This window comes from Mugil cephalus, chromosome 3 (assembly GCF_022458985.1).
Source record: "Mugil cephalus isolate CIBA_MC_2020 chromosome 3, CIBA_Mcephalus_1.1, whole genome shotgun sequence".
Taxonomy (NCBI): Eukaryota; Metazoa; Chordata; class Actinopteri; order Mugiliformes; family Mugilidae; genus Mugil; species Mugil cephalus.
The window spans coordinates 31154369-31179135 of record NC_061772.1 but is presented as its reverse complement, the minus strand read 5'-3'; the positions used below and the strand labels follow the sequence as shown (position 1 = coordinate 31179135).

Genomic DNA, 24767 nt, shown 5'->3' with positions numbered 1-24767 from the left:
AGACGTTCTCCATGTTCCTCCTTCTTGTTGCAGGTTCAGAGAGCGTGGATTGAGAGAACCTTCCAGAAGAGAGAATGTATTCAGATCATTCCCAGCAAAGACGCCAGCAGGTACGAGCACATCTCAGCTTCTAGTTTCTCCTCAGAGGCACTCGTGTCATGAGAGGTAGATGTAGAATTAAAGGGCTTTTTTCTGCAGCGTTGACGCACTCACACTCATTAATATCCAGGAACACAAGCTCTTCTGTTCTCATGTTTTCACATCAGGGTCCAGATGAGTTTAAACCCCGTCTCATCTTTAGTGTTTCATCTGAAGAGTAAACGGATTCATGAGGCTGTTTGTTATGGTCACGTGTCGTCCATCATGGATGTTTGTCATGTGAGACCCTGTCAGTTCTCATCATGAGAAACATTTTGAGTTTTTATAAAAGTGAAGTGACCGGCTGAAGGGAAATCTGGGGCAGCAGACAGGAAGTCAACAGCGCCGCCCTTGTGGTTGTGTTTCAGGTGCAGCTGTGGCCAGCTGGTGACCCAACACTCTCCCATCCCTCCCGGGGCCAAAGAAGAAGGACCCCCCCTGGTTCAGCTGGAGGTCCAGACCTCAGAGAGATGGAGCCCCCTCAAACACACCCAGACCTCCCCCACCGATGCTTACGGGGTCCTGGAGTTCCAGGGCGGAGGACACATCAACAAGGCCATGGTACCAGACCAGGACAAGTGGGGGGGGGTGGATTACTTGAAATGGAGGTTCATGGGGCACTGACTCCTCCTCCTCCTCCTTCTCCCTGCAGTACATCCGGGTCTCCTACGACTCTAAACCAGACTCCCTGCTCCACCTTATGGTGAAGGACTGGCAGCTGGAGCTCCCCACGCTGCTCATCTCCGTCCACGGGGGCCTTCAGAACTTCGACCTGCCCCCCAAACTGAAGCAGGTCTTCGGTAAAGGACTGATCAAAGCCGCCGTCACCACTGGAGCCTGGATCTTCACGGGGGGGGTCAGCACAGGTACTCAGACCAGTTTTCATGCTAAGCTAAATTAAGCTAACCTAGCCATGTCTGAAGAGTCCAGAATCAGAATCAGCTTCTTCGGCCAAGGAATCAGACTCCGGCCACTTTGGTCACTTGTATAAAAGCAGAACTTAAATAAATGAATCAGACTTTAGGAAATAAAAAAAGAAAAGTAAATGAACACATTGTTTAGTGCTGCTGGCACTGTGGTTATATGATCTATTTAATACATCGACTCCTCTAGACTCAGAACCATCGACCCAAATAACAAATAAAGCTCCTTTCACATGTTAGAAGGTTCAGATTAGATCTGGATCCTGAAATCTTTCTGTGGTGTTTCAGGAGTGATCCGTCACGTTGGAGACGCTCTGAAAGACCATTCGTCCAAGTCCAGAGGGAAAGTCTGCGCCATAGGCATCGCACCATGGGGGATCGTAGAGAACAAGGAAGACCTGATCGGAAAAGACGTAAGACCAACCAGACGGAACCAGGATAAACCAGAATAAACCAGAATAAATCAGACAGAACCAGATTAAACCAGACGGAACCAGAATAAACCAGATTAAACCAGTTGGAACCAGATTAAACCAGACGGAACCAGAATAAACCAGATTAAACCAGTTGGAACCAGATTAAACCAGACGGAACCAGATTAAACCCGATTAAACCAGAATAAACCAGATTAAACCAGTTGGAACCAGATTAAACCCGATTAAACCAGATCAAACACGGTTAAACCAGACTGATTGGAGGAGATGCCACAAACCTCTGGGACCAATGAGGACATTAGTTTGGAGGAAACATCTTTGAATGACCTGACATAAAATAGGAATCAGTCACGAGTTCTGGATTAAATGCTATGAACGAATCTTCAGAAATGTAAACATGAACGTATGAAGTCAAACAAGACTCAGTGACCTGAGAGTTCAGTTCAGTTCAGTTCAGTTTTATTTATTTAACGTCAACAACAACACAAACTGTCTCCAGACGCTTTACAGACTCCAGCCTGAAACCTCCAGAGCAGAATGGAGGAAAAACTCCCTTTAACAGGAAGAAACCTGGAGTAGAACCAGAACCAGAACCAGAACCAGAACCAGAACCAGAAGCAGAAGCAGGAGGAACCCAGAGACAGAGAAGAGAGAGAAGAGATAAACCTTCATCAGACTAAAGTAACATGTAGATACTGATGATGAAGAATCTAAGAGGAATGATGTGCAGGTTGGAGCAGAGTTGATCCAGGTGGTGGAGACCTGGAGGAGTTCTGACTGTTGGTTCGGTTTATGTCAGGTGACCCGGCCCTACCAGACCATGTCCAACCCCCTCAGCAAGAACTCGGTCCTGAACAGCAGCCACTCCCACTTCATCCTGGCCGATAACGGGACGAGCGGGAAGTACGGCGCCGAGGTCCGCCTCCGCCGGCAGCTGGAGAAACACATCGCTCTGCAGAAGATCAACACCCGTGAGTCGACACACAAACACACACAGAGTCCAGACTCTTCAGGCCATGCAGCCGGTCATGTGACCTGTGGGTTTCCCTTTGTCATCCTATGCCTGGAGCTGTCTGTAAGGCAGGGACAGCAAAGGGAGGCTCAGCCGTCACCCCTCACTTCAACTTCAACTCCAGCTTACTCTGTGTCCCCCAGTGGGACAGTTTGTTGTGCAGCAGATCGTAGAGTGACTCACACACACAATGAAAAGATTTCCTACCTTGCAATGAAAAACATGAAGTGGGTGGTGTTTAGGTGGGAGGGAGGGGACTCTAGGTGTTTTCTCGGGTTCTTTATAAGTCTGATAAGAAGCAGAATGACTGCAACAGAGTGTTTATATGTGTTGGTTCTGAATTGTGTGAGTTTAAATTCAGCCTGTACGGGACGACAACCATCAAACCTTCTAAACATGTGCCCCTGATAAAAGGCTGAGGTTTAAACAACGTGCGTAGCAACGTAGCGTGAAGTCAGATAACAGAAGGAATATATTTAACCACAGTTACTTCACCAGAAACAGAAAACAACAGTTGCCTGTTGTCGTGCACAGTGAGTTCTGACTTTTCAGAGCGGGATTCAAGTATCAGCCAGAGATTCATCACCTGGACAAACAGTGTAAAGATCATTAATAAGAGAGGGGAGGGCCGGTGGTTGGCATGTAATCAGCTGGTTCTGTGTGGTTGTCAGGTCTGGGTCAGGGGGTCCCGGTGGTGTGTCTGATCCTGGAGGGGGGACCAAACGTCATCTCCATCGTTCTGGAGAGTCTGAGGGAGGAGCCTCCGGTCCCGGTCGTGGTCTGTGACGGCAGCGGTCGAGCTTCCGACATCATTTCCTTTGCTCACAAATACTGTGAGGAGGACGGGTGAGGACGATGCAGATCTACTAAAGACTGACCCCCCAGTCTGTGTAATGACGTCAGTCTGCACTGGTTTATTGTCAGTGAGCGTCTGTGTGAGCTCTGGTTTGTTCCTTACAGGCTGGTGAGTGATAGCGTCAAGGACCAACTTCTGGTCACCATCCAGAAAACCTTCAACTACAGCCGCAGCCAGGCGCAGCAGATCTTCCTCATGGTGATGGAGTGCATGAAGAAGAGAGCTCTGGTACCGACCGACAGAAACAGATCATCCATAAACCTGCTGCTCATCCATCACTCGTCCTGTCGTCATTCATCTGTGTCTGATAAACCACCATCAGTAACCTGAGCCCATTCTCTGGAAAATAAACTCCTCCCTCATCATCATGTTTCATTTCACTTCTCATATGTTCATGGTTCATTTCTGATAAATGGTCATCGTTTTATTTATGTCATTGTTGAGTTCTATTCGTTTTGTTCACAGAGCAACTTTAAGAGTTTTTTACATTTCTTCATTAGAATGATTTAAAACTGATTTTTACAGAAGTCCTGAAAGTTGACAAAGATAGAAACCAAATAAACACATGAAACAGAAAAATGAGACTAAAATGAGCCAATATTACAGATCAGAGATTAAACCAGAGTCCATGAGTCCAGACGTGTTTCCATCAATGATGAGACTCAGGTCCTGGTTCAGTTTCTATAAATCAGCAATTTGTCTCATGTTTGTGTTGAAGTGTGTGATGACAACAGATGAAAGGAGCTTTGTGAGGAGCTCAGAAAAAGAGTTGTTGTTGCTCATCAGGCTGGAAAAGGTTCCACAACCATCTGTAAAGAGTCTGGAAGCCACAATTAATCCACAGAGAGTCAGACAGATTGAAGACGACTGTTCCCCTCCACAGGAGTGGTCCACCAACAAACATCACTCCATCATAGTGGGAGAGGAACCAGAGGAACCCAGGGGAACTTCTAAGCAGCTAAAGGCCTCTCTCACATTGGCTGATGTTCATGTTGATGAATCCACTCAACAACCAAAGACACTGCTCTCTGTCCACAAAGAACATGTGGGACAATGTTTAGTGGACAGATGAGACCAGAGTAGAATAGTTTGGTTTAAATGTTTGGAGATGAACCAACGCTGCATTCCAGCATCAGAACCTCATCCCTCCATGACACATGGGGGCGCTAATGTCCTGGTTTGGGCCTGTTCTGCTGCATCTGCTCATCATTGATGGACCAATGAACTGTGAATGCTACCAGTGAACTCTGAAAGATTCCTCCAAGCTGCTGTAGACACTCATCAGATCATGATCATGTAATATTGGCTCATTCTCCTGCAGAAACAAATATACATCACGCTTCATGTGTTTGACTGTGTTCTCTTCGTCTACTTTAAGGACTTTGCTGATGTTCTGAGTCATTTTTACACAGAAATGTAGAAACTTCTGGAGAGTGCAACTACATTTAAGTGACACTGGAGCTTTATATTCATTTCTGTCTACAACCCACTGAGTTTTGAGTCATTTAACTTCTGAAGCCTTTAACCAGCCCGTATATAACGTGTACATTCTAGTCGTGTTAGCTACTAAACAGAGGATTCTGTCAGATGATGGAGGCATCACACAGCTTTTATTTTGTCAGATTGATCTTCTCCATATCATGATGTGGGTTCATCAGTATTTGTGTGACAGAAGGTCAGTCTGGTCAAACTGGTTGCGTCCATAGTTTCTCTCTGTAGATCATCTGTTCACATACGACCCTGATCTCTGTGACAATGAGGACGGTTTTACCTTTGACCCAAAACTGCAGCACTTAATGGAGATTGTTCTACGGCCCTCTACAATTTTTTAATCCCACAATCCTCGGCTTCTTCCGGAGAACAGCTGTAGCGGCAGAACGCCCATAAATGTAAAAAATCTGAATTCAATTCACTTAAAATGATCAGATTAAAACAAACTGACCCGAAGTTTGACCCAGGATGAGTCAGGACACATGGGACACGTCCATCAGGACAAACCTGCACAACAAACACGAACCAGAACCAAAGAGGCATCTTCAACAACTGGACTTTAACTTAAAGCTCAACCAGAAACCTCAAAATACCCACAATAAATAAAACACACACTCAATGAAACACAGACACAGAAAACTACCGACCCTGGAGGTTTCTGTTTTCTTGGTGTTTGTGTAGATCACGGTGTTCAGGATGGGCTCAGAGGGACAGCAGGACATCGAGATGTCCATCCTCACGGCTCTGCTCAAAGGTAACAGGCAGCACCAACACGTCAAACACGCTGCTGTGATTCTTATGTTCTTAAGTGTTTGTTGCGATATTGTGTTGTTGTTTTCTATTGTTATTGTATGTGCTGTTTATGTGATTATTAATATTTATGTTGTTGTAGTTGTTTGTGTTCATGTTAATGTTGTGTTTTTGTTTATGTTGTTGTTTACATTGTTGTTTTTTGTGTTGGTTGTTGTTTATGAAGTTTTTGTTTATGTTGATGTTGTTGTTTATCTTGCTTGTTTGCATTTATGTTTATGTTGTTGTTTTTGTTGAAGTTTTTGTGTTGTTTTTATTTATGTTTATGTTATTGTTGACCTTGTTGTTGTTTTTGTTCTCAGGAACCAACGCGTCGGCCTCCGATCAGCTGAGTTTGGCTCTGGCCTGGAACAGAGTTGACATCGCTCGCAGTCAGATCTTTGTGTATGGACACCACTGGCCTGTGAGCTCATAATCAATCAATCAATCAATCAATCAATCAATGATTGAATCAATCAATCAATCATTGAATCAGTCATTGAATTCTTTCTGTCTCTTTTTCCTCTTTCAGCCTGTTACCTCCTTATCCACCGATCGTCCTAAAAGCCCAACCACCCAGAAATCAGGAGGAGGTGGAGGAGGAGGAGGAGGAGGAGGAGGAGGAGGAGGAGGTGGTAAAGGCAAAGCCCGGGGGAAAAAGGGAAAAGGAGGAAAAACTAAACCTGAACCTCCAGAAGAGACTGACCCCCGAAAACTGGAGCTGCTGAGCTGGGTAAGAGGACAAGGACCAGAGGGGTCCACTGGGCCCAGTAAGGAGGCTGATGATGATCATGGTGTCCTGGTGTCGACAGGTCAACTCTCTGGAACAGGCCATGATGGACGCTCTGGTGTTGGACAGGGTCGACTTTGTGAAGCTGCTGATTGAGAACGGCGTCAACATCCATCACTTCCTTACCATCCCACGTCTGGAGGAGCTCTACAACACGGTCAGAAAAAACTAAAAACAATGATTATTACACTGTAAAAACACTGGAGGGGGCGGGGCTTCAGACCTGTACTGTAGCCAGCCACCAGGGGGAGCTCCACATGCTTTGGATCATGTTTGCTCTCATTGACATGTTGTTCCTTCTGGTTTCTACAGAAGCTGGGACCGCCCAACACGCTGCACTTTGTCGTCCGAGATGTGAAGAAGGTGTGTGCGACCTCTGGACAGTCAGGACGTTGATAAACTACAAAGCTGCAGAGCAACTTTCACTTTTCTACGTAGATGTTTCATCCACCGATGTGTTTTTCAGGGGAACCTTCCTCCAGATTACCAGATCACTCTGATCGATATCGGGCTGGTGCTGGAGCTCTTGATGGGTGGAGCATATCGCTGCAACTACACCAGGAAGAGCTTCAGGACGCTGTACAACAACCTGTACGGCCTCAAAAGAGTGAGTAGGCAACAAGGACTTACATACAAGAACGAAGTTCCTAGGATTTGATCTAGGAGTGAACTCCAACATGTGACCGGTATCTCTTCACCACATGTACATGACCATGTGTGATGTCTGTCAGTACATTCTGTGATCAGATGATCCTGTTGTTCTGTGTCTTACAGCCTAAAGCTCTGAAGCTTCTGGGCATGGAGGTACGTATGTGTTACTGTGGATCTGAGATGAATCTGTTCTGTGGAGACGACTCTTTGACCGGTTCTGGTCCGGTTCCTGCAGGACGACGAGCCTCGGCCGAAGGGGAAAGGAAAGAAGAACAAGAAGAAAGAGGAGGAGGTGGACATCGACGTGGATGACCCGGAGGTCTGCAGGTTCCAGTACCCCTTCCATGAGCTGATGGTGTGGGCTGTGCTGATGAAGCGCCAGAAGATGGCGCTGTTCCTGTGGCAGCGGGGGGAGGAGGCCATGGCCAAGGCGCTAGTGGCCTGCAAACTTTACAAGGCCATGGCCCACGAGTCGTCCCAGAGTGAGCTGGTGGACGACATCTACCAGGACCTGGAGAACAACTCCAAGTGAGTCCATGATGCTACCTGATGCTAACAGTAGCAACCAGACTGATTCAGTGCCAGTGAGTGTTTAATTAGCTTAGCCTCCTGAGCTCTATCGCTGCATGGATGGAAGTGAAGCTTCAACACATCTGAGACCAAACATTTGTCTAAAATTTGTCTGGACTTCAGCTCTAAAGATGCAACAAGGAGGAAACACCTGGAATTAGATTCAACATCTGACCACACATAGCATTAGCATTAGCATTAGCATAGCATTTTATTAAAAGACCAGAGATGTAGCGTCTCTGATGCCTGACAGACCCCACTGGTTTATCATTATTATTATTATTATTTATTATAATTATTTATTTTTATTATTATATGGGTTCATTTATTTCTTAGTCTTAGTTGTATTTATATTTTTAAATTAGTATTTGGTTCAACTACTACTTCACAAAATGTTTGGACAAAGTTTGAATGTTTTCATTCTTTAAGCACCGGCACCGTTTCTAAAATATCTGATAAAACCTGAACCAGACCTGAACAAAACAGGACTGAATATTTCGGCTCATGGACTCAGACGTGAGGTTGAGTCCACATCTATTTCTTCATCCTCATAACTGCTAAAGCGTCGTTCAGGTCGTGTTGAATCAAACATCTTGGTCCTCTTAAATCCAGATCTCGGTTTTCAGCTGTTTTAAAGTGTCTGTTGTGAACACAGGGAGTTTGGTCAGCTGGCCTACGAGCTGCTGGATCAGTCGTACAAACACGACGAGCAAGTGGCCATGAAGCTCCTGACCTACGAGCTGAAGAACTGGAGTAACTCCACCTGCCTGAAGCTGGCTGTAGCCGCCAAGCACAGAGACTTCATCGCCCACACCTGCAGCCAGATGCTGCTCACCGACATGTGGATGGGATGTTTGAGGATGGGAAAGAGCAACAGCCTCAAGGTACCAGCAGCACAGGACCGAGGAATGACCTGAGACTCATGTAAAAATGACCCAAAACATCAGAGGAGCAGAAATATTCGAGTTGTGTATTTATTTATGCAGTAATCAACTACAGCAGCTTGGAAGAATCTGGACCAGTTCAGGTCTGAAATGTTGGTCGGTTTCCTCTCATGACCGGAGGTCCTCTCATGGACTCTCCGATGGGATACTGCCTCATTTTAGTCTCATATTTCTCTTTCATCTGCTAAACTGGATTCTTTTGTTGGTTTTCAGGACTTCCACTGATGCTTTGAGTCATTCTTAGAAGAAATGTCGAAATGTGTGAGGGGCGTAAGAAGTTTAGGTAGGACTGTAAATAATACGTGTAGCTTTGTGTTGTCGTGTCTCCAGGTGATCCTAGGGATCGTTTTCCCTCCTGCCATCCTGCTGTTGGACTTTCGTCTTGGAGACGAAGCTTCACATCATTCGTTCAAAGACAGCGACAACGGAAAAACTAAAGACGACGACAAATCGAACAAAGTAAAAAAAAAAAACGAGAGCAGCACCAGAGTCATTACAGCTGTTTGACTAAAGCAGTTTGATTAACTGAGAGCTGGTTTCAGGACGCCGTGTCTAACGTTGATGCTACGTCAAAGAAAGAGGATGAAGAAGAAAACCCGAAGCGCCACAGGAGAGTTCCCATCGGGAGGAAGATCTACGAGTTCTACAACACACCCTTCACCAAATTCTGGTTCAACACGGTAAGTTTCATTTCTAAAAAGCTTATGAATAAAATGATGCAGCTGAGTCTTTAGTTTCAGTCTCAGATGAATGAACTTATGCTCAGATTTTATTTCCTAAATGAATAAAAGTAAAGTAATTGATGATGAACTGATCTTCGTGTCAGATCTCATACCTGGTCTACCTGATGCTGTACAACTACATCATCCTGGTGAAGATGGAGAGGTGGCCGTCTCTGCAGGAGTGGATCGTCATCTCGTACATCATCACGTTGGGACTGGAGAAAGTCCGACAGGTGAACCCACCCCCTCAGTCACTATCAGCTCCACACAGGAGAACCATGTATGAGGAGAACCCTGTATGAGGAGAACCCTGTATGAGGAGAACCCTGTATGAGGAGAACCCTGACCCCCTCAGAGAGGAACCAATGAGTCAGAGGCTCTGGTGTTGGGGAGGTTTCCTTATTGCTGCTGAGCTTCCTTTTTGGATATATAAAGGACATAACACATCTCATCCCTGTGTTTCTTCACGTTCATACTCTTCATGTCCTTTTCTTTGATTAAACAACACGTTTTCTTGCCCTTGTTGGAGTCTGTTTTTAGTCATGATATTCATTATACATCATCTGCCCAAAAAAACACCAGCACCAAAAACCTGCTCAGCTTTTATTCCAGCATCGTTCTCTGTGGCGTTCATTTCTCCACAGTGATACGTGAAGTTCTCTCCTATCTCATTTAACCTTATCTTTGTGGTCAGATCCTGATGTCGGAGCCGGGGAAGCTGAAGCAGAAGATCAACGTGTGGTTGGAGGACTACTGGAACATCACGGACCTGGCGGCCATCTCCGTGTTCCTGCTGGGCCTCCTGCTGAGGCTGCAGAACGAGCCTTACATGGGATACGGCCGCGTCATCTACTGCGTCGACATCATCTTCTGGTACATCCGGGTCCTCGACATCTTTGGAGTCAACAAATACCTGGGCCCCTACGTCATGATGATCGGGAAGATGGTACCTGTTACAGCCTTCCTTAACCTTAAAATGTTTCTTGACATTTCTCTCAATATTTTGGCAAATATTGAAATATATTGAGATACTGAAATAATCTACGTCCCCTCATTTTTTCCTCCCCCCCATGTGTCCAGATGATTGACATGCTGTACTTTGTGGTCATCATGCTGGTGGTGCTGATGAGCTTCGGGGTGGCGCGTCAGGCCATCCTCCACCCCGACGAGGAGCCAACATGGCGGCTGGCTCGCAACATCTTCTACATGCCCTACTGGATGATCTACGGGGAGGTGTTCGCAGACTCCATAGACCGTAAGACTAGAGTCCATAGTAAGACACCTGTCCTCTGTCCTCAACCTGTCCTCTGTCCTCAACCTGTCCCCATCCTCCACAGACCCTAAGACTAGAGTCCATAGTAAGACACCTGTCCCCACATGTCTTCACTGTGTCCCCACCCTGTCCTGTGTCGTCATCCTGTCCTCAGCCTCCCTAGACCATAAGAGTAGGTCCATAGTGAGACACTTGTTGGTCCACACCCTGTCCAGGTTCTGAGTAGACCTCTGGTTCTTTCATGTTCTAAACTTCCTTCTTTTCTCTTTTTCATCCTCTTTCCTAAAAGTCATTTTGTCCTTGACTTGCTCCAGCTTTCGTTCTGATTGGTTAATTACTTCCTGTCTCTCTGTCTCTGAACTCTTCTCCGTCCTCTGCTGATGGACAGTTTACGCCATGGAGATCAACCGTGAGTCAACACAACCTTTCTTTGTCTTTAACAATCACAGCAGTAAAGAGCTTTAATGGAGGTGAAACTCCACTCGGTGCAATAAACAGGAGACGCAATAAAGAAATAAAACACAAGGATAACACAACAGTTAAAGCAAGAATCAAAGAGTAAATATTAAAATACGAAGAAGTAAAAGAACACTGTAGATATTTACAGGGTTCCTCCTTCCTGTTTTCTGATTTTTCTTGCATGTTTGTCACATCATCAAACTAATTTAAATATCAGTCAAAGATAACACAAATAAACACAACATGCCTTTTTTAAAAGAAGGTTTTTATTATTAAATGTGGGAAATAAATCCAGGGTCCACGGCCCTGTGGTAAGAAGAGATTGTCCCATTAAAACATAACTTCCCTGTGTCCGGTTCCTCTAACCACCCACTCCAGATCACTGCCTTATCTTTCTGATCTATTCTGAACATGCAAATGAACATGTATGTATGAGCAAACTAAACACAAATAACAACACATACAAAATAACAATAACAAGTCATTTCACTTCTTGTCAGATAAGGGACGGGAAGGATTCAGGGATTTCTCCGTGACACCACTGAATAAATAAATAGAGAGGATGAAGCATCAGCAGCGTTAAATGATCGTTGAAGCCGGTGTTACATGTACGAGGTGCAGCGCTGAGGTCGTCCTATGAGTCCAGTTTGCTGACGGCTTTGAAAAGAAACTGGTTTCGATTTTTCTGATTTTGATTCTCAGCTCCGTGCGGAGACAACATGTACGACGAAGACGGAAAGAAGCTTCCTCCGTGTATCCCCGGGGCCTGGCTCACCCCGGCCATCATGGCCTGTTACCTCCTGGTGGCCAACATCCTGCTGGTCAACCTGCTCATCGCCGTCTTCAAGTCAGTTCCCTGAGCTCAACACGAAACCAAGAAATAACCTTATTAGGATCCAAGTCCAGCTCAACCAGCTACACAGCAACTGGTTTACCCTCCAAGTCCAACACATCAATCAATCAATCAATCAATCAATCAACCAATCAATCAATCAATCAATCAATCAACTCAAATCAATCAGAATCAGAATCACATTTATTTTATTACTTTTTGTTATATATGTGTGTGTGTGTGTGTGTGTGTGTGTGTGTGCGAGTATAAGTGAACATGGTCCATAAATACTCACAGTTATTAAGTTGAAAAAAAACACTCAATAACTTAAGTGTTTTTTTCTAACGTGAACAAATGCTTTACGTCTTCACGTCTTCATATCAGCATTGGTTTGTGTTCACATCACAGTCCATCATCAGTAATATAACGTCACTGTTTGACCTCAGTGGATATTTTAAGGACCAGACTCACATCATCAACACAAACACCTAACAACTACCTGGTCCTGGTCTCCTGCCCCCTGGTGGATTAATTTGTCCTATGTTGTTACTGATATTTGAATGTGAATAAACCTGTAGTGACTTTATCAATGATGAGTAAAATGAGATAAGATGCAGCAGCTAAACATCATCAGCCTGATACCAACTCACTGTTTGACTTATTGCCCCCCTCCCCCTCAGTAACACCTTCTTTGAGGTCAAGTCCATCTCGAACCAGGTCTGGAAGTTCCAGCGCTACCAGCTGATCATGACCTTCCATGACCGGCCCATCCTGCCGCCCCCCCTCATCGTCCTCCCCCACGTCTTCATCGTCCTGAGGAGGCTGTGCTGCAGCTGCAGACGGAGGGACGGCGAGAGGGACGAGCGAGAGAGACGCCTCCGTAAGAGGAGACACGCCCCCCCGAGATCCTCCGGGTCCGGGTCCAGGTCGGTCTTTGTTAAACTCTGGTGTTTCCTCAGAACTGGTCCTGAGTCCCGAGGAGCTGAAGAGCCTCCATGAGTTTGAGGAGCAGTGTGTGGACGAGTACTTCAGGGAGAAGAACGACGAGAAGCAGTCGTCCAACGACGAACAGATCAGAGTCACGTCTGAGAGGTGACGACCAGACACGCCCCCCATTCCAGAGACCCCCAGCCTCCGCACCCTCTGGGTCTGGGTCTGGGTCTGGGTCCTGAAGAGCTAGATTCTGGGTCTGGGTCTACATCCTGAAGATCTAGATTCTGGATGTGGACCTGGACCTGGATCTAGAACTGGATCTGGGTCAGGACTGGTTCTGGATGTGGTTCTGACTGACCTGCTCTGTGTCCAGGGTGGAGAATATGTTCATGCGTCTGGAGGAGGTGAATGAGAGGGAGCACTCCATGAAGGCGTCCCTGCAGACCGTGGACCTCCGCCTGGCCCAGCTGGAGGAGTTCTCGGGCCGGATGATGAACGCTCTGGAGAAGCTGGCCGGCGTGGACCGCTCAGACCTGGTCTGCTCCCGGTCCAGAGGCTCGTCGGTGTGTGAACCCAACGCCCTGCTGAGACACAGCAGCATCAACAGCTCCGACGGGTTCAGCCTGTACCGGTACCAGCTGGACCACGACGACCCGGAGGGGGGCGACAGGAGGGTCCAGCCGAGTCCAGACAGACCGGGAGGAGGGGGGGCCGGGGACGGAAACACAGCAGGTAGGTGGTCCAGAGTCTAGTGGTCTAGAGTCTAGTGGTCCAGAGTCTAGTGGTCCCACAGTCTAGTGGTCCAAAGTCTAGTGGTCCAGAGTCTAGTGGTCCAGAGTCTAGTGGTCTAGAGTCTAGTGGTCTAGAGTCTAGTGGTCCAGAGTCTAGTGGTCTAGAGTCTAGTGGTCTAGAATCTAGTGATGATGACAGACGACAGACTCCACATTACACCCTCAAACATCTACAGCTATTCACACAAATCCTGAAAGCAGACAAAGAGCCCAGTCACACATATATATTTGACAATGTTAGACATCTGTATTTAACCCTTGTTTTCAGAATAAAAGCATCAATAAATGTCAACAACGTCACGTAGGTGAGACGTCTTCAGCTTCGTCGTTAGCTTAGTGATGGTGCTGGAGGCTGCAGAGAATCAGAGTGATGCTCCTTCAAATGTCGGACTCTTCCACCTCATCTGCAGCCACAGGGCTGGTAGCAGCTTGGCTAGTTTGGGTAGCTAATGCTAATGCTAATGCTAACTGGGGGTGAGATAAATAAATCCAATCACAGAACAGGGAAAAAAATAACACATAAAAGATTCGTCTTGTTAACATTTGATTTTAGACGACATTAGGACACTTGTTCTTCTTCATGGTTCCTAATAAACCAGATCAGAGGGGGACCTTGTAGACCACATTAGACAATGTTTCCTGGATCTTCTCTGATTGGCTCAATGAAAACCACATGACCATAAACCTCACTGAGAGGAACCAGGAACCACGTTACCACATATGGTTCCTAAACGTCTGTTTCCTGTTTCCAGCTGACGTGAAGGAGTTTGGTTCCACTCTGGAGGTTCAAGGCCGAAAGGACAGAACTCAGTCTCTGTCCAACGTTGACATCCTGATCTCCCCCTGTGACCCGGACCTCACCCACCCCCCCTCAGCTCAGGCCGACCAGACGGGAGCTGACGACCTGGCGGAGAAGAGCCGTCTGAAGGCGGCCATGTCGTTCCCCCTGGAGAGGTCAAAGGTCACAGCTTATTTATCCTCTCCGACCCTGGACACGTCCCCGTCCTCCCCCAGCCTCACCCAGCAGCTCCATGATGGGGGCGACGCTGGACCCACGGCGAAACCGGAGAGAGGCAGCGGAGTAGAGGAGTCCAGCCGGGAAGGGGAGGGGTCTAAATGGGAAGGGGAGGAGTCCAGTCGGGAAGGGGAGGGTGGTAACCACAGCAACCAGGAGGGGGAGGAGCTGATGGTGGCGGAGGACCGGATGTACCCGACCCTGCGCTCCAAGAGTCTGAACGTCAACCCGAGGAAGACGAGGACGAAGAGGAAGGAGGACGAGGAGAAGCCTCGATCAGCCGGCAGCTTCAGGACCAGAACCCCTGACCCCTGAAGAACTGAGGCCGATACAAAAGCTTTAATGATCAATTACAATAACCTGAAAAGACGTTTTCATGTGATAAACCCATGTTTGTTTGTTTGTTTTATTGGGATCTCAGCTGCAGCCAGGATGACACTAGTCCTCCTGGACACAATAATAAAGACACAATTATAAAGTAATAGAAATAAAAAACAACAGATAACAGAAAGAAAAGGTTTATGTACATACACACACACACACTTATGACCACGCAGGAAAAATAAATTAGAGTAAAAAGAAGAAAAGAAGAACATAAAGTAAAATAAATTACTGTAGTAGATCAGTTTTCCATCTCTCATAACATGATACACAATATAAATAATACAACATTATTACTACACCTTTTTATTTATCAGTGAAACACTATTTATTCACTTATATATTCATTTATTCATTATTATTGATTTTATTGGCCGCACATTTCTCACACAGAATAATTAAATGGATAAATATTAATATTAATATGTACGGTGGCTCAGAGGGCTCAGTGCACAGTAAAAATGGTTTAATGGTTAATTACAGTAAATGAATGTGTTCTAGGTTGTAGACATGGTTCAGTGTTTTTAAAGATGAATGTTTTCAGGAGATAAACCACCAGCCAACCAGGTCTGGTTCAATAAAGGGAAGAAACTCTACCTCTGTGAAAGAATAAAAACCTCAGTCTGTTCTTCTCTCTGCTTCCACCTTTATTGTGCTCGAATATATTAAACTATTTAACTTTAAAAAATAAAATAAAATACACGTCAAATAATTTTTTTTTCAATGTTTCATTTTATGACTAAGTCTATGGAGGAGACGTGTTTAGTCCATATTTATATACAGTCTATGGAGACGTGTTTAGTCCATATTTATATACAGTCTATGGAGGAGACGTGTTTAGTCCATATTTATATACGGTCTATGGAGGAGACGTGTTTAGTCCATATTTATATACGGTCTATGGAGGAGACGTGTTTAGTCCATATTTATATACAGTCTATGGAGGAGATGTGTTTAGTCCATATTTATATACGGTCTATGTAGAGACGTGTTTAGTCCATATTTATATACGGTCTATGGAGGAGACGTGTTTAGTCCATATTTATATACAGTCTATGGAGGAGACGTGTTTAGTCCATATTTATATACGGTCTATGTAGAGACGTGTTTAGTCCATATTTATATACGGTCTACGGAGGAGACGTGTTTAGTCCATATTTATATACAGTCCATGGTAAAGACAAGTCAAAACTGTTTCTGATGTCGTTCCACATTTTATTCACAAAGAAAAGAAAACTTCATGTCACACATTAAACCGTAAAGTTCACAATCAGATTATTTATCCCTGTAAACAGTTTGTCTGACCTGAACCAGTGTGAAAGAAAAATCTGAGCGATGCGACCAAACCTGAGGGATCGGTGAATGAAACGGACAAAGAGACACAGAAGCAGGAGAACAGGAGCGTTTCCAGTTACCGGATTATTAATTAGTCTCTGATCAGATCCAATTAATCTGGTTTAATCTGAGAAAACACAGCGACGGACTGAAGCTGAGAAGAAGAAGATTTATTTATTTATTCATTTATGATTCATCTTATAATCAAATGTCTCGTGGTCCGGATCATTTCAGAAAATCAGACTAAAGACGTGATAATGTGGTAAAGGTGACGTCTTGTGTGTGAACTGTTTGAAGTCAGTTTTGATTTTCATGTTGGAGGAAAATCAGACATTTCAGGTTGAAGTTTCACGATGCTGCTGATTGATTTTATATAACTGAGGATTTATTCACATCCAATGAATTTGTTTTTGTCTGCAGTTGTTAGTGAACTTCCAAACATGACAAAGAAATGACACAGAAGACACTAACTCCCTCTACCTGTCTGGCAGCGTCTAGGACATGTGAGGATATGAGTCTGATGATGGCCCAGGTCCAGGTCCTCCTCCAGGTCCAGGTCCAGGTCCAGGTCCTCCTCCAGGTCCAGGTCCAGGTCCAGGTCCAGGTCCAGGTCCAGGTCCAGGTCCAGGTCCAGGTCCTCCTCCGTACAGACCAACCATCACCCTCACAGCAGCCAATCACAGGCATCTCTTTGTCATGTGACCCCCCCATTGTTTTCCAGGTGCCACCTCCTTCCTGGTTCGTGTTGTCCCCTGTTCTCGGACCTCGTCCCTCAGATGGTGGTGGTGGAGTGCGTGGAGGAGAACGTCTCCATGCGGAAACGAACCACCTTGTCCGTGGGCGCCGGCTGGTACAGGAGGTGGCAGGTGCAGACCTGGTGACAGGCCTTGCGGAAGTTCTCAGACAGGAAGGCGTAGAGGATGGGGTTGACGCAGGAGTTCCCGTAGGACAGGCAGTGGGCCACGATGCGGAAGGCGAAGGAGGCGTCATTCAGCGGGAAGTTGCCAAACTCCACCCACAGCGCGATGATGTGGTGCGGCATCCAGCAGATGGTGAAGGCAGCGACGAGCAGGAAAACTGTCCGAGCCGTCTGAGGAGAGAGGAGACGTCAGAACGTCTGGACACTTTACTGCTGCTTAGAATAAATAACAATTACATTACTTCATTTATTCCTCTGTGATTCAGATTTATCGTAGTTGGTATTTAAAAACAACTAATGCAGCTGTGTCCCACTTTATTTACTCTTTAAATGAAACATGGTGTTAATCAGGATCAGCAGCCATGTTGGTTTGTCTCACACTCATCATCAGGATCATGTGACTGGACCAGTTTGTGTACCTGAGGTGTGTGTGTTGTGTGCTGGTACTTGTACTCATTGTGTAGTTTTTATGTGATGTGTAGTTCATGTTTTATAGACGACTACAGAGAGAAATTAGCTTCTGCTAAATCCGGCGCGCCCATCTTTTCCTTTTTAAAAAAATGATTCATGTGAGTGCATTCTGTCCTTAAACCGAATAAAACTGAAGATAAATCTAAAACCTGATGAGCATCTGAAGCGTAATCAGGGATGGAAAAGAAATGAATCATCATCTGTGTCTCCGTATAATTCATCCAGTAATTCACTTCCTCTCTGGACCTCATTAGCTTCAAGTTTCATTCTTTCTCATGATCTTCAGTAAAGTGACATGTTTGTTTCTGGAGCGTCATCTCAGCCAAGTTAATTTCATTAGTTCCTTTTTATTCTCTGTGTTGAGACCTCACATCAACACCTCTCCATCTTTAATTACCTCTGTTGACCCCTGGTCTTAATTAAAATGCGTCCCCAGCCGACGCTGCAGATCTGATCTCACATGTTAAGATCTGATTTGTTTTAGAGACAAAGACTCTTTTATGTACTGTGACCTGCACCGCTCTGATTCATTTCTACCTGTACCTCCTCAGTCTGTCTGGCTTTGCAACAACTCCTCCCAGACACTGGGCGGCGCTGTGTGTTTTTTTTTATCGGTTGATTTTTGTTTCTAGTTCCCGCTTCTCGTTCAACAATGGCGACTGAAAGTTTCTCTGACCTGTGTCTGTATCAGTTAATTAACCTCCACCGACTCTTTATTGGTCCAGAACCATGAGTTTGATATGATGGGGACGGAGAAGAGGAAGCTGCTGCCCAGAGGACCAATCACAGCCTAGTTAACCACCGAGCTACAGCATCAAACTGACCGACTGGTGTCACATCCTTATCAGGTTCTGGTCTCGTGACTTCCTGTTTTATTTTGAAGACTAAGTCCCTCGTGTGTCTCCATCTCATCTTCCCTGATTTCTTATTGTTTCCACCTGTTCCACCAAGTCTGTTCATGCTGCCTTCGTTTGTGAGTTTTATGATCTAGTTTCATGTCCCAGTTAATGTTCATTTCCACAGCTGTTTTTTTCAGCTCCTTCAGGAATTATTTGCATTTGGTTCAGTTCAATGAAGGTTTCAGGTTTATCTTCAAACACCTTCCTGAAGACGTGAAACACTGTTCGATCATAGAAGGTTTCAGTCTCTTCAGGTCAGTCTGTCTCAAACTGTGCGACCTTTCACACAAACTTCATCTCACTGTTGATTCCTGACGACATTAAACACAACGTGACTGGTTTCTCTGTTAAAATGTCTTTCAATGAACCCGTCTCAGCTGTTGTGAACACAATTAGTCCTTAGAGATTAAAAGCGATTCCAGAAATGTGAGAATATACAGATGGACTTTCTAAATAAGAGGGAGATGGACTGTGAATTCATCATTGTGACTCATCTCTAAACTGAACACACAATGAATCACATTTCCACCCTCAACTCTGGAACCGACCACGCCACTGATTTATAATTAATCTGATTAAAAAGACAAACATCTCTAAACTTCTCCGATGTGTTCTCGTACTAAACAAACCCTCCTTCTCTCGACGTCTTCTCTCTTTGTAAATACGTCTTCACTTTTCCTCAGACGTCTCAAATGTCCTTTCTTTCTAAATCCTATACGTTCCCTTTCCATACGTGTCGACCCTCTAACATGAGTCCTTAACGTCTCAGATCCTCTTCCTTAAAAAAAACTCCCAATACTTCACACATGTCATCATTTGTATAAAGAAACGTCCCTGAGCTCCACGTTTCACTGATATCCTGGTTTTCTATCATCAGGTCTGAGTAAAACCAGTCAACTTTCTGTAACGTCCAAACATCCGTCACAGACAGATGGACCCAGATGTGATCCAGATTACGTGTCTGAACGGGGACACATGTGGACCAGGTCTAAGACCAGTGGCACTTTGTTCACTTTGATAACGAAGACGGAAAATATTAGACAATGGTTGGCTGGACTTCTCCGCTGGTTCAGGGTCCAGGTATCAGCGCAGGGAGAAATAATCTCCGTCAGTTCAGTTAAAACAGGATCATTTAGTATTTAATGGATTATGATTCAACACGTTCCATAAACCTGTAGTCGGTGCATCTTTCTGTTTTTCATGTGTGTACAAATAGTCAAAATCATTATGTTCCTGAAAGTGATTCTTTGTGTAGTAATATTACACTGTTTCCGGCAGCACTGAGGTTTGTAGATGTGTAATGTGTGTTGGATGATGCTGCACTTGTCTAGTTTCTGTTCCGTCGTGTGTTGTTTGTTATGTGTGAGTGTGTGTGATGTTATATGATGTTGAAGAATTGGCTGATGCTGGTGCTAATGGGGAAAATGACAAACTCTGAGGAAATGTTCATGTTGTTCGAATATCGGACGCTGTCCTGTGGTTGGATGAGAGGCCATTAGCTTCTCTGATCTCAGTTAGCATTAGTTTAGCAGCTAGTGGCTATTAGCCCTGTAGCTAGAGACCAGAAGGCTAATTATGAAGCTAAAGAACCAGTCCCATGAATTTACGGACCTCTGGCCTTTTACTGACACATGTTTAAATAATGACGAGGGATTAGCATTTAGCATTTAGCTAAAAGTGTCCATGAGTGTAGTTCCTGAAATGAATCCAAAGTAAAACAGTGAACTCCTCTGGTCTTTAAATGTTTAAACGTGGTTTGTACTTGAATGAACAGCCCTGAGTCCGGTGCTCTGGAATAAACAGACGAGTTTTCTGAGGAATATGTTCAGGACGTGGTTCTGTTCCACTAAATAAAACGTGTTTTTAGTCTAAAGACGACGCATGAAATGAAAGTTTTTAGCTGAAGTTTGACTCAATGTACGAATTAAAAGTTGATAAAAATAAATGAATAAAAACGCCTAAACTGTGACTAATTTAAAAAATGAGACATGAGGACAGGGTCCAGGACTAAAACGTTTGTCCTCAGTTTGTCTCAGTGGTGGACGCGTTAAGACCAGCAGAGTCTCTGAAGTTTAGAAGACAACATGTCCACAGATGAAGACCAGAGAGTGACAATGAGGAAGATGATGAAGATGAAGGCGTTCTGTAGTTATTGACAGTGTTGATGTGGACACGTTATGTCCTGTCCTGTCCCAGGACGTAGTTTGTTTCCCGTCTCTTTCTGGGACGTGGTTTTATTTCCTGGTTGGTTTCTGACTGACTGTGATTGGCTGCGTTAATAAAACGTCTTATCAGCCCCAACGCGGCCATAAAACCCTAAAACTAATGAAACGTGTTGATCTCAGTCACGCTCGTCCTAAATGTTCCATTATGTCCACAGAGGGTGAGACGTGGACGTGTCCAGTCTGTTTAAAGTGTCTCTTCAGACTCTCGGGGAATCTCCTCTATTCTTAGTCCCTCTGTCTAAATATTTACCCAGCAGCCTTTGTTCCCGCTCCAGATACTGTAAACTCTGATCTGCTGCTACAGGACGCCTGCACTCTGTCCCTGGAAGACGAAACGCTGTCCCGGGACATTGGGCTTCACCTGCTGGTCCACACCTGTCCCACTGTGGACGGACTGGTGCTGCAGCAGGACGACGTGGATCAGGTATCAACTCTCTAACGCTGTTTAGTCCTTAAAGGGACTCGGATCCAGGACTGAGACGCCCCCCAGGACATTCCCGGAACCAGTGGACGTTTGTTTGACATCTTTGTCCTGTAAAATGTCCATCAGGTCCAGTTCACCAGCAGGTTTTACCACCCTGCACGCTGGCTCAGATACCGCTCCTCCCCGGAAGAATCGCAACTAATCTGGTTTATCTTCATCAAATGGCAAATTAATCAGATTAACCAGATTAATCAGATTAACCAGATTAATCAGATTAACCAGATTAACCAAATTAACCAGATTAACTGGATTATCTTTGTCTAACCAGATCAAAGATAAACCAGGTTAAATTAACATAAATCAGATTATTTGTCAGTAACCATATTAAATAAAGACGGATCAGATTAGATGATAGCAAATCAGATAATCAGATTATGTGAATGTGACCAGATTAGAAGGAGATGATCACATTAAATCAAGTTAACCATAATATGTGTAGATGGATTATATGAAGGTAGATGAGCTGGATTATAGTAACCAGATTACATTCAGACTTTCTACACAAAGGACATTTCTTGGTCACAGCTCAGTTACACATAAAAGAAACTAAGAGCCACAAGTTAAAAGATAAAATAAAACCAAACTAAAATATAAGTAATATCTAGTACAGTACAAAAGAAAACGCTGTAAACAGACAAATGAACAAGAAATGAGACTGAATGAATAATCGACAGTACAAACACATACAGGGATGAGACGAAGATAAACCAGGTTAGATTAAGACAGATTTAATTATACGACACAACCTGATTAGATGAAGGTAGATTATTTGTTGGTCACCTAATTATATAAAGACAGATCAGATTTAATGAAGATTAAATGAAGGCAACTATAGATCAGACTGGATGAATGTAACCAGATTAAATAAAGGTAACCAGATTATAGCAGAAAATAAACCTACACAAGGATGAATCCGATTATTTAACAGCTCATTAAATATCTTCATCACACTCAGAGTCCTTCTCCTCCTCCTCCTTCTCCTCTTCATCATCATCATCATCATCATCATCATCTTTCCTTTACGTACCTTTCTTTTTGACTGCTCTGACTTCTTGGACATGTTCTTCATCTTTTTATGAAGGTGAAATAAAACCTGGATGAGAGAAACAGAGACAATAATTTTAATCAGCTGATTTGATTTTCTGTCATTTATTTCACATTAAGTTAATAAAACAATAAAAATGTAACTCGACACAAACATTCATTCCGATTTTCAAGTGACCGGATAAAAGATATAATTTAAAGATACAATTTTTGTAAGTCAGCCACTACAAAAAAATGAAAAATAGAATGACACGTCTAAGGCTCTAATAGTCTACCCCCCCCCCCCCCCCCCCCCATGTTTTGTTTTTACTAAAAATGTGTGATGTGATGTGATGTGATGTGATGTGATGTGATGTGATGTGATATGATCCCAAACTCTGACATGTAAACGACTAAAAGTCAGAAAACTATCAGAATGTTTGTGATTAAAAGATTCCATATAAAACGAAGTCACTGAATGTTAACATGAACTGTTGAAGACGCTTTAGTCCCTGAATAACAACGTAACATCTTTGGAATCAGGTTTGAGGGTTAAGTTGACATCCAACATTTATCTCAGGTGTCTTATTCTGAAATTCAGAGCCGCGCTGCTGCGCGCAGGATTTTACGCACAGATTTTTATGATCACCAGGACTTTGTTCGAGCCCTTTGCTCCGTTTGCGCTGCTACTGTCATGGGTTTAAAGGCGGGGGTCAAAGGTTAAGAGCCCCTGTCTGAACTGACCCTGGTGTAGCAGCAGCTGATGAGCAGCAGCGGCAGCACGTAGCCCATCAGCAGGAGGATGACCCGGTACGTGAGCTTGGACGAGCCGGACCAGACCTCCCAGCAGAAGGTGCTGTTCGGGGCGCTGGGGTGGCTGACGAGGTCCTGGTTCTGCGCCACCGGCACCGAGCTCAGCAGAGACAGCGTCCAGATGACGCACAGTCCGGCCAGCGCGCTCCGGCGGCTCCGGACGCACACGGAGCTCTTGGAGCGCACCACGGCGATGTAGCGGTCCACGGACATGGCGACGAGCGTAAAGATGCTGACCAGCATGCTGACGGTGAACACGTAGTGTCCGAACCAGCAGAGGAAGCCCCCGAAAATCCACTCGGGCAGAGAGTAGACGGTGGCGTGGACCGGGACGCAGATGAGCAGGAAGCTGAGGTCCGCCACGCTCAGGTTCAAGATGAAGATGTTGGTGGGACTCATGGAGCGACGACCCCCGCCTCTCCCACCGCCTCCCCCACGGCGGTACTTCACCCTCCCTATCACCACCATCACCAGACAGTTACCCACCACCCCCACCACGAAGATCAGCCCGAACACCACCGGCACGATCACTGCCTCCGGTCCGGGTCCATGGTCCGCCGCCAGAGACCGGTTGGACTGCGGGAGGTCAGCCCGGCCGAGGGAGTCGTTTCCCGGCAGCAGCATGCTGGAGCTCCGCGGGGGAGACACTGGAGGCTGGAGGGTTAGGACAGAGTCCAGAGAGAGACCGGGTCCATGATCCGGATCAGTGCGTCCAGCAGCGGAGTCCGGACTGAAAGTTCAGACATGGGGAGGACGCTTCCTGCCAGGGCCTTTCAAAGTAAAACAACTTTACTGTCCCTGAGAACACAGGGAAATGTAGCATCACTGGTCAGACCCAGTCTCTCATCAGACCCTCATCAGACCCTCATAATAACCCTCATAATAACCCTCAGCTCTCTGGCTGTGATCACTTTCATTCCCTTTAAAGTTCATCATCCACTCACACATTAGACAGTTTGTCTCTCAGACCTTCGTCAGTATAAAATGTCCTTCTCATCTAAATGTCTCTCTGAGAGGCACATTTGAGGACATCTGTCTTCGTCTCACACTTGGTTATGTCAACGAGAGGAGTTCTTTTAAATGAAATGAATCTTTTAAATGAAATGAATCTTTTAAATGAAATGAATGTTTAAGTCCTTGAACCTGAATCATGGAGGTTTAGAACCAGATCTCTTTAAAATGTGGTTTTATATTCTCACTGCTTTTCATGGACCAGATGAGATACATCACATCACCTGCAGAATGTTTAATACAGAATCATTTAAGATAATACATTTAGATGAAAACAACCAGAGCTTCATGTTAATTAATGTCTCATTTATTTTGAACTATAAATGAATGAGTTAAACCTGCTTTTCTTCTGAAGTAAAAGTCACAGTTGAAAAGAGTCGATGCTGAATGCGTCTGGATTCTTCTAAAGCTTCATTTAACCTGTGGAGAGACACATTGAACAGTTCAGTTATGAACAGATGGATTGATATGTACAGTATGTATATTAAAAGTGACCTGTTTATTAGTCCTTGTCTTCTTTAATGTTAGATCTTTACCCTGAAGAGGATCACAGACGATCAACTTAACTGTTCTTTATGTAAAA

The 24767-nt window shown here is 44.9% G+C and overlaps 2 protein-coding genes across 5 annotated transcripts in view; one reads left to right on the top strand and one right to left on the bottom strand.

The window, feature by feature from the left end:
• Positions 1 to 15760, top strand: part of trpm1a (transient receptor potential cation channel, subfamily M, member 1a) — a 19181-nt gene extending 3421 nt beyond the window's left edge. The window contains exons 2-28 of one of the 3 annotated variants that reach the window (XM_047580344.1): positions 34 to 110; positions 507 to 699; positions 791 to 1004; positions 1350 to 1474; positions 2295 to 2466; positions 3179 to 3353; positions 3468 to 3591; positions 5536 to 5608; positions 5967 to 6067; positions 6176 to 6376; positions 6456 to 6590; positions 6746 to 6796; positions 6900 to 7040; positions 7208 to 7237; positions 7320 to 7612; positions 8310 to 8538; positions 8929 to 9057; positions 9141 to 9278; positions 9425 to 9553; positions 10015 to 10266; positions 10401 to 10575; positions 10982 to 11002; positions 11755 to 11899; positions 12565 to 12764; positions 12844 to 12976; positions 13191 to 13549; positions 14361 to 15760. In XM_047580344.1, the coding sequence (XP_047436300.1) occupies positions 697 to 699; positions 791 to 1004; positions 1350 to 1474; positions 2295 to 2466; positions 3179 to 3353; positions 3468 to 3591; positions 5536 to 5608; positions 5967 to 6067; positions 6176 to 6376; positions 6456 to 6590; positions 6746 to 6796; positions 6900 to 7040; positions 7208 to 7237; positions 7320 to 7612; positions 8310 to 8538; positions 8929 to 9057; positions 9141 to 9278; positions 9425 to 9553; positions 10015 to 10266; positions 10401 to 10575; positions 10982 to 11002; positions 11755 to 11899; positions 12565 to 12764; positions 12844 to 12976; positions 13191 to 13549; positions 14361 to 14938 (4326 nt within the window). In that variant the 5' untranslated portion in view covers positions 34 to 110; positions 507 to 696 and the 3' untranslated portion in view covers positions 14939 to 15760. The remainder of the gene's footprint in view (positions 1 to 33; positions 111 to 506; positions 700 to 790; positions 1005 to 1349; positions 1475 to 2294; positions 2467 to 3178; positions 3354 to 3467; positions 3592 to 5535; positions 5609 to 5966; positions 6068 to 6175; positions 6377 to 6455; positions 6591 to 6745; positions 6797 to 6899; positions 7041 to 7207; positions 7238 to 7319; positions 7613 to 8309; positions 8539 to 8928; positions 9058 to 9140; positions 9279 to 9424; positions 9554 to 10014; positions 10267 to 10400; positions 10576 to 10981; positions 11003 to 11754; positions 11900 to 12564; positions 12765 to 12843; positions 12977 to 13190; positions 13550 to 14360) is intronic. The other 2 variants (XM_047580340.1, XM_047580341.1) reach the window with 2 other exon arrangements.
• galr1b (galanin receptor 1b) lies at positions 14825 to 24767 on the bottom strand. Of its 2 annotated transcripts, XR_007112430.1 has the most exons (4): positions 23105 to 24767; positions 22365 to 22430; positions 16820 to 17429; positions 14825 to 14942 (listed from the first exon to the last, which is right to left on the bottom strand). XR_007112430.1 is itself a non-coding variant. In XM_047580347.1 (3 exons), exons 1-3 carry the CDS (start codon positions 23795 to 23797, stop codon positions 17112 to 17114), a joined length of 1077 nt encoding a protein of 358 aa, XP_047436303.1. In that variant the 5' UTR covers positions 23798 to 24767; the 3' UTR covers positions 16206 to 17111. The 2 variants fall into 2 exon arrangements, 1 of the variants encoding a protein (XP_047436303.1); XM_047580347.1 differs by lacking the exon at positions 14825 to 14942 and having other exon boundaries at positions 16206 to 17429.

Bases quoted from the DNA above. Each gene is read 5' to 3' on its own strand.
- galr1b (XM_047580347.1), bottom strand. From the start codon at position 23,797: ATGCTGCTGCCGGGAAACGACTCCCTCGGCCGGGCTGACCTCCCGCAG. The intron at 22,431-23,104 runs GTCAGTTCAGAC...TCTCTCATCCAG, and splicing joins TCAGCTGCTGCTACACCAGG to GTTTTATTTCACCTTCATAA. The intron at 17,430-22,364 runs GTACGTAAAGGA...CTCTCTCCTCAG, and splicing joins CAGAGCAGTCAAAAAGAAAG to ACGGCTCGGACAGTTTTCCT.